A 9,169-nucleotide genomic window follows, 5' to 3' on the forward strand; every position below is an offset into this window, starting at 1 on the left:
TGGGTTATAAGTGCAATTGTGGGGTACAAAATCCAGTTCTCTTAGTTTAACTTCGTTGTGTGGGCTTCTAACTATCTGTGGTCTATACGGGCTAACTCTAATAGCTTTTAGTCTCTTTCGAGTCAGACTAAAAAATCATAAAAAAATTCAAGCTGAAATTATTAAATTCAAACTGTATGTTTTAGTGGGACACACATGTAGACCCATAAGAGTTAGTTTATTTTGACAACTCTAATTTGAGTCATAATCACTTTTAATATTGTTTGTTAATTCAAATTTGCTATTAGAATCTCGTTGCAATTATTCCTATATATTTTTCATATTGAAAACTAAAATTACAGTTTTTCCTTTTTTTTTTACCCATGAAATTTATACAATTTTTTTATCTCTATAAATTTTTAGTTTTGTTTGTTTTTCCTTATCACGCGACACTTATTGATTGAACGTAAATGTGACACTAATAACATAACAATTCAATGAGATACATTGTTGTAAAAAGAAAAAAAAAAATTCAAAGCCACACATCATCAAAATCTCACATGACATATTAAACTCTCGATTTATTACGTTATCTAACATTAAGGAAAAGACAACGTCAATGACTAAAACAATAAAAATGTTAAATTACATAGATAAAATCTAAAAAGAAAATTAATTGGAGTCAAACCAAAAAGTGATCAAATTTAAAATCTTAAAACATAAATTATCTAAAATATAGTATGTTAATATAATATTAATAGAATGCAAATTAATAATAGAAACATAAATGGTTAGAATTCAGTATAAATAAACAGAAATAAGAATTAATAAGTTTTCAAAAGAAAAAGTAGTAATAAAAAATAGGATCGTAGAAAATACTATTAAATACCAAAACTTACCTTGTCATAACAAATTCCATTATTGCATAGAAAAAACAATTTATTAATGAAGAGAAATAATTCTTAAATATATTATAAAATTTACCTATATACACTACTAATAATATAAAACATATTTACACTGTTATTTAATAAAAACTCGCTATTTTTTTTAAATTATCGATGTAAACTTTATACTAATGATATATATTTTTTTATATTATATATTCTTGATAGTATATATTCTTAAACTCATATTATAAATACTTCTAGTCTATCTATTTTTGGAGGAAATTTACCTTACAAGAAAAGGTAAAACTTAAATGCAACGTCTGATATTCAGTTTTTAATTCTCTGCTCACAAAAAATCTTGTTTTATTATTGAAGTGATATTTTATTTTTCATAACACTAAAATTAAGGTAAATTCTTAAATACTTCAATATTTAGTTAAGGATTAGTATCCAATATTTAAAATCAAATTTATATATACATGATATTAAATTATTAGATATCAAATAATATATCCAAGAAAATATCCGCAAACCGCAGTGTACACCAATTTGTGACATTTATACTGGAGAAGAGCAAGAAGAGTTTTCTCCTACAAGAAACTACAAAAATATTTACATCGGTCCCTTTATTACACTTATTTGAAGTTTAACTAAAAAAAAAAAATGTTTAAGGGTTAAAAAAATCTCCATGAGAATTTCTTTCCTTATACTTACATAAGGTTTAAGTCCTCCAATTTTTTTTTTGTTATCTTAAAAAAACACCAAAATATAATCAAATCCAAAGAAGCATAATAATAGATGTATTAATTAATCTAAATTCTAAAAAATGCTCAAGACATGCAGAACGCATGGAATTTGAAATCAGAACCGTTGATTGAACACGTACCACACGAAAACTCCATCTTATCCATCGAATACGAATTTCAACGACGTGCATATCTTACGTGGCAATTTAACTGTATTTAAAATCCGCATTTGAAGTCCGAACTATAAATAAATTGTCCAAAATAACCCCGACACTTCACGCCTTTGTTTTGTTACTGTCAGTGGCAGAGAGAGAGAAAGAAAAACATACGCAAATATTGAAGCTCTCTGTTTTTTCTCTTCCAACTTCTGAATCTGTAAGTTTCTACTCTCTTTTCGACTTCGTTTCGCTTTAAATGCACCGTTTCGTGTTTCAAGGTTTGCATTTTTAGGTTTTTTTGGAGTCAATTGTTTTGTCAGGTGGAGGGATTTGAGGTGTGGAATTTTTTAGGGCTTTGAATTTTGAAGAGAATCTTTCCAAAAATTTTGGAATTTTTCTTGTTTTAATTTGGTTATGTGGGTTTAATTTGGGGTATTTGGTTAACTTAGGATGTAGATATGAAGTATTATGATGTTCTGAAGTTAGTTTGTAGTCATGGTTGTGCTCTGCTGTTGAGAATTTTGTGTAGAAATGCATTTTTAGGGTTGATCTTTTCAAGGGTGTTTTGATTTTTCTATGAAATTAATGCAAACAGAATTTTAAAGTTGAGTTTTTGTTTATTTATTCTTGGCTGGTTAATTATTTCTCCACACGAGCTGAATAGTTGTGTTTGACTTTTTGTTTGCAAATTGCATTGCTTTGTTGGTTTTGTGATGAGGATAAATATATTCATTTTATTATTATCATTAATTAATTTTTCTGTTCTAAAAACCAGAAAATAATTTGGCTTCATTCTGGTTCGATTTTCAAATTGTTGCTTGATTGAAATTGAAATACCCTTTATAAGATTTACTTTTATATGGTATGCTAGTTAAAAATACTCTTAGACTGCTAGCTATGGAAACTTAATAATTCTTTATAATCTTCTTATTTATCCCTCCTTATTTTTGCACTTTGCTGTTTGTTGTACTTATACTAAATGATTTCTATTATCTCGTTGTTGGATTTTGTTGTTCAATTGAACAGTGTAACGGAGAGTGTGCTTGCTTATGTACGAGTAGTTTTATAGATCTATTAAGTAAGATCAGTATGGGTGAGGAAGAACAAGTGACTGAAATTTCTAAGACTGATACGAATTGTAATAGCATTCCGGAGAAAACATTAGGTGAAGTCACTGAGAACAAAGACATAGAAACTGATGGAGGGAAAACTTTGGAGAGTAATGGACTCGAAGAGGTGAAAGAAAATAATGTAAAAGAAATTGAAGAAAATAAGAAAGATGATGGTGTGGAAGAAGAGGTACAGGATGATAAGAAAGCTGATATTGTGGGAGAAGTAAAAGAGGATAAGAAAGATGATGGGGTGGAAGAGGTACAAGAGGATAAGAAAGCTAATATTGTGGAAGAAGTAAAAGAGGGTAAGATAGATGATGGGGAGGAAGAAGTAGAAGAGGATAAGAAAGATAATGAGGCTGAAGAAGTAAAAGATGATAAGAAAGATAATGTGATGGAAGCAGTAAAAGATGATGTGGTGAAAGAAGTAAAAGATGATGGGGCAGACGAAGTAAAAGAAGATAAGAAAGATGACGGGGCAGACGATGTAAAAGAAGATAAGAAAAATAGGGCAGAGGGAGTAGAAGAGGAAAAGAAGGATGATGGGGTGGAAGAAGTAAAAGAGGATAAGGAAGTTGATGGGGCAGAGGAAGTAAAGGTCGAAAAGAAAGATGATGAGGGGGAAGAAGTAAAAGAGGATATGGAAGTTGATAGTGTCAAAGAAGCAGTTGAGGATAAGAATGATGATGACATACAAGAAATAGAAGAGGATGATAAAAATGTTTCTGGGTCTGAGAATGAGAAAATGGATGAAGATACTGAGGTTAAGGAAACTACAGAAGATAATGAAGAAAAGGAAAAATTAGAAGCTGAAAAAGAAGAAGCAGATTTGATGGAAGAAGATGATAGCATTAAGGAGAAGGAGGAAGGTGATGAAAAGGAGAAAACTGAAGCAGAGACAGAGGAGGATGAGGAGCAGGAGGAGGAGGATAATATTGATAAGTCAAAAGAAGAAGAAGATAAGGTAGAAGATAGTAAGAGTCAGAAAGGATCAAAAAAGCGTGCGAGAGGGAAGATCAATGAAGAGAAAGTGAAAGAGAAAAGAAAGGAACTGAAGCAACCAGAACCAAAGACTCCTACCAGTGACCGCCCTGTGCGAGAAAGAAAATCAGTTGAGAGGTTGGTCGCATTAATCGATAAAGATGCAACCAAAGAATTACACATTGAAAAGGTATTTGATTTTCAATTTCACATTTGGAATATTTAGCCTTAGTTATTCATTTTATTTTATTATAACTTAATTTGTTTACAGTTTCCCTTTCAAATTGCAGGGTCGTGGCACACCTTTAAAAGATATACCCAATGGTATGGTGATTCTCTTTGTTTGATTTTTTTTTCCGTAATGGTTTTTCAATTCCTCTCTCTAGTAAGCAAAAGTGGATCATTGGTGTGTTTCATGCACACTAACACATAGTACAAGCTAAACAATATAGGACAACTCTTTATTGTGTATATTGGATGATGGTCAATACACAACACAAGTAAAATGACAACCATCAGATCAACTAAACGGTTCATATGTTATTTATTTTTTAAAATTTTAATTATACACATGCCTTTTTCTTTTTCCTTCTAAGTTCTATGCACCTCATGCCCTCACTACGAGATTGGTGTCGTATGCTACGTTGCTGTCTCTGTGGTGGTATATGTTATTATAATTTAATAAACTTTAATAACAAAAGATTGCAAGACTGTATTTGAATGAGACTGTATTATATACCTGTTCAAAGCTGTAGTATATACCCCATAACACTCATGTCCTAAATCTAAAGGTACGAGCGATCCATTTCAGGAGGTCGTGTCTGCATGAGTTTCATAATTGGTTTTTGGTTTTAACTTAGAAACATGAAAAGATAAAAGAATACAGGACCTAGAATTATTAATGGTTACCTCTATTTGGTTTTTGATGATGGCAGTAGTAGCCATGGGATGAAGAAGAATGCTGGTGTATGCAGATTAGGAATCGATAATTGGGTAGAACTTCTGAGAGCTGAAATTCAAAAGAAAAAAATGCATATGTGCGCACGATAAAGGAGATTAATTTTTGGGATATCATGGGTATTGTTTGTTGAATAATCTAATCACCACCATTTATGTTAAATCATGGTTGTCATTTGTTCCTTTCGTGTCTCACAATAAGATACTCCTCTCACTTGATATGCCCCCAAAATATATGTTCGATATAAATACACACACTTACATATACATATATCGATTTTGGGTTTTGTTCTTTGTTGATATGCTTTTGTTGTGTAAAAAAATGGGTATTTTCATATTTTAAGTAGGTATTCTCTTTTGGATAAGTTGTCTCATACTTTGTTGACTAATAAAACTTTTATAGTTTTATCCGATACCACATTTATAGTTTTTTTCTGTCGCATGACTATACTTGGAATCAAACATGAAACAAAATTTTCTGTTCTGTTCTATCCAATTCTGCATTTTTTCTTCAAATAAAACTAATCCTGGCGTGTAATGTCCTTGTGCAAGCACTCCACATTCTTCCTGGATATATGAAAAAATCATTTTGTAAAAGTATAAAAATTGAATTTGACTGAATACAAAGCAGGAAATACTGGCCCAGATATATATTATTTCTATGTTTTTCTTTTCAAGCATGTGCCATTTGTACTGTGACTTTTCAATTATTATGTAAGCCCAGGCTATATGCTTAAATGCATTTTTTTCCCAAATATATCAGATTGCACAGGTTGATGATTCAGATTTACTGCTTAAATTGTTACATTGATTACAATATTCACAAGTCCATTAGCTTGCACCAATTTAATTGTGTTGTTAATTAACTGTACAAGTCCTTCAGTAAAAAGATTTATGCCCACCTTCTTTTCCCATTTAAAGGGAAAAAATGCATTATGAGTGAATCTTCCTTTTCTATCCTTTGTTACATTTAAAACTAACAATAGTGGAAAAACATGGAGATATTCGCTCCTCCCATTTATTGTATAAAAGTTTATGTTATTATTATTATTATTATTATTATTATTATTATTATTATTATTATTATTATTATCTTGTTATAATTTATCTATGCTATTTAATGTATTTTTACTGATTTATGAGACCATCGGAAGATCAATTGTGAATCAAAACTTTGAAATCTTTAGGACCAGAGATAATGGCATAACATAAATGAACTGTCAAATTGACCAAAATTGTGAATCAGAACTTTTATGGGAGTTTTAAGTTTTTTTCTTCTTAATTTACATTTGTTTCACTGTGGATGCATAATTATGATTCTTCAGAATAGCTAATCAACTTTATGACTTGCATTTTCTTTAGTGGCATTTAAGTTATCTAGAAGGAAAGTTGATGATAATCTCAAGTTGCTCCATACTATCGTCTTTGGAAGGAGAGGGAAGGTACAAGCTACTTTGTTAAATATCTATCTTTTTGTTACAATTGTTTTAAATCACCTGTAATGTTTTTTTTTTTTCCATATTACTTTGGTTCTATAAATCAGGATTTAGTAAATTACATGCCTGCACTGTTGAAAATTCAAAACTTCAATTTACTTGTGAATCTGTGATATTTGGATTTTGGAATTGACAGGCCAGACTCATATTACACCATGTGACTGTCTTTTTACTCTTTACAGGCAGCTCTGGTCAAGAGTAATATATTAAGGTTTTCTGGTTTTGTATGGCATGACAATGAGGTAATTATTATTCCATAAACTACCAAATATAATACTCATAACATGCAACTATATCATATACAACAACTGAAGGGCTTTGTTTGTTCATTTGTATTTTGATTAATTTATTTGACCAATTTCTTGCTTTTTTTACTACAGGAGAAGCAAATGATTAAAGTAAGAGAAAAGCTGGATAGGTGTAATAAAGAGAAGTTACTGGAATTTTGTGATGTACTTGACATAACACTAAGCAAGTCAACAACAAAGAAGGTATGTTGGTTTAGCATTGCACTTTTCATGCTTTGGTATCAGTATGTGTACACAGGAGTGTTATAGGGATCTCTGTTTCTGTGGTTAATATTCATAATGCACTGCAGAAATGTTCTAGCCTTAAAAGGAAACCCCGTCGATACCATTTAACACGCTTTTATTATTGCCAATAAATTTCTGCCTTTTCAGGAAGATATTATTGCTAAGCTGATAGACTTTTTGCTTGCCCCTCATGCAACCACAACTGTGCTGCTTGCAGAAAAAGAGGTCTAATTTTTTTTTCTTTGTTTACTTGTTTTCCATTTCTTTTTCTTTGCGATGTTATGGTAGTTTTCTTTTGCTAAGAGAATATGGTTTCTGGTGCAACATATTAATAATTTTTATGGTTTACCTGCATCAGTCAAGTAAGAAGCGCAAGCGTGTTGTAAAACGAGGTACATCAAGATCTGTGACAAATACTTCAAGAGGTTCTGCAAAGGTAATAATAGCTCACTACTTTAACTGCATCTAATGTTATATTTACAGATTAATATTATTTTAGTGCTTTTTATGCTTTTTTTGCTCTCCGCATTGCTTGAAAATATCTAGTTGTTCTCCTCCTATGATTAATTGAAGGTTATTTTGTTTAATTATAAAATTGTATTATTTATTATTAATTATTAATTATTAAATTTTAGGTATATATAGTGGTTAATGATTATGTTCATAGTTTTTGTTGTGTGGAGAAGCAAGTGAGTTGAAATTCTACTGTAATTTTCATTTCATATATTTATGACGTCATTTGCTAATTTTAAGGAACTTGTTTTAACAGCTCATAGCCTTTACACTAGTCCATGAATACTAGGTTATTACTATTAGTCTATTCGTTATTATTAGCAGCTGCATTACGGTTTAGCAGAGGATGGTCGTTGCTTGTTGTTTTAGGGTTGCGGCTGTAGTGTCCTAAAACCGAAAAATACCTTTCACTTATAGCTGTCTACAGATGATCATTTTTTGGAGGTGCTAAGCTTATCTCCCATGAGTGAGTCATGGTGAATTAAACTAATATATTTGTGGGCCAAGATGCATTTAAATAAAACTTAATTGATAAAATGTAAGGATGAAGAGTTATTGGTGAGATCCATGTAGTATGTTTTTTTGGAGATGTTGGATTGGGTTGGAGGATGTGGTGCTTATGAGGTGCTGAAGTTGAAAAGGGTAAAAATGAATGTTGTGGGTTAATAGTAAAAGGCTTGGGTAGTTTACATGAGTTTCTCTGGTCAAATATCAGTTTCACCATTTACCCAATAAAAGTTGAATCGGAAAAATAATGTACCCGCCATTTTGTAGGACTGCATAGCAATTGTAGTGTGATCCTGCGAGTGTTGTCTGTTAACTGTTGGAAGCTTACTGGATTTTTGGGATTACTAGGCAAGCATGCAGGACCATGAAAATCATCAATTTCTGTAAATCCTTCGACCCAAGAGCCAAGATGGCCGGGGTTGCACAATCCAGATCTGAGAAACCACTTCTTATTCTCTGACCTGTCTATCCTCCTTTTTTTTTTGTCAAAATCCCCTCTGGTCTCATCCAAAACTCTTCCTCTCTAAGTGGGTCAATTGTAGACTCGTAGGATCCCCGCAAGTTTAAGTTTGAGTTTGATCTGCTGTCTTGCAATGGTTTGCAGCATGGCACTGGTCATTAGTGAAGGTCAAAACCGATTACTCGTCTCAACTTGGGCTACAACCTCTGACTTTTCTTTCTTTATTTTTTATTTTTTATTTTTTTAACTCAAGTTTGTCTTGTTTTGGGTATTGTTTGAAAAAAACCTCTCTGCTCCATCCTTGGTTTTTGAAAATAACCTTTCTACTGCATCTTTTATTATAAAATATACACATTGAGATACTAATAATACAATATCTATAAAATAATAATATAATAACCACATAACATAAACATCAAATTTTTTATTTGAATCTTTGTGATATTATGAAGTATATTGACAAATATATTTTCATATTAAAGGCCATCTTTTAAACCCCTTTACCAATCTAGGTAGGATATTGATTTTGACAACCTTTGAGTGATTGTACTGGATCATTAATATAAATGATATTAATTATATGTATTAAATTATATTTTATGTCAATCTAAGCTCATATTAATCAAAATAAAAAATATCGATGTATGCAATATGTGAAGTTTTAGTTGTTTTTATTGGTAGCTTCTTCTACTTGGTTCTCAACTTGTGTGTGTATTTTTCAGAGGCAGAAGAAAACTGAAGATTCTTCAGGAGTGGAGAAAAAGAGTACAAGTGACACAGAAGATGAATCAGAAGGAGAAGAGAAAGATGAAGAAATTGAGGATGAAACTGAAAATG

General features: G+C 31.1%; 1 protein-coding gene across 1 annotated transcript in view; it reads left to right on the forward strand.

Moving 5' to 3' along the window:
* Positions 1-1,831: 1,831 nt before the first annotated feature.
* Positions 1,832-9,169, forward strand: part of LOC101498932 (DEK domain-containing chromatin-associated protein 4-like) — a 9,521-nt gene continuing 2,183 nt past the window's right edge. The window contains 9 exon segments of the mRNA XM_012712033.3: positions 1,832-1,990; positions 2,800-4,056; positions 4,157-4,190; positions 6,186-6,265; positions 6,502-6,561; positions 6,700-6,810; positions 7,000-7,077; positions 7,211-7,288; positions 9,055-9,168. Coding sequence (XP_012567487.1) covers positions 2,863-4,056; positions 4,157-4,190; positions 6,186-6,265; positions 6,502-6,561; positions 6,700-6,810; positions 7,000-7,077; positions 7,211-7,288; positions 9,055-9,168 — 1,749 coding nt within the window. The 5' untranslated portion in view covers positions 1,832-1,990; positions 2,800-2,862.

The sequence above is a fragment of the Cicer arietinum genome, chromosome 5 (assembly GCF_000331145.2).
Source record: "Cicer arietinum cultivar CDC Frontier isolate Library 1 chromosome 5, Cicar.CDCFrontier_v2.0, whole genome shotgun sequence".
Lineage (NCBI taxonomy): Eukaryota > Viridiplantae > Streptophyta > Magnoliopsida > Fabales > Fabaceae > Cicer > Cicer arietinum.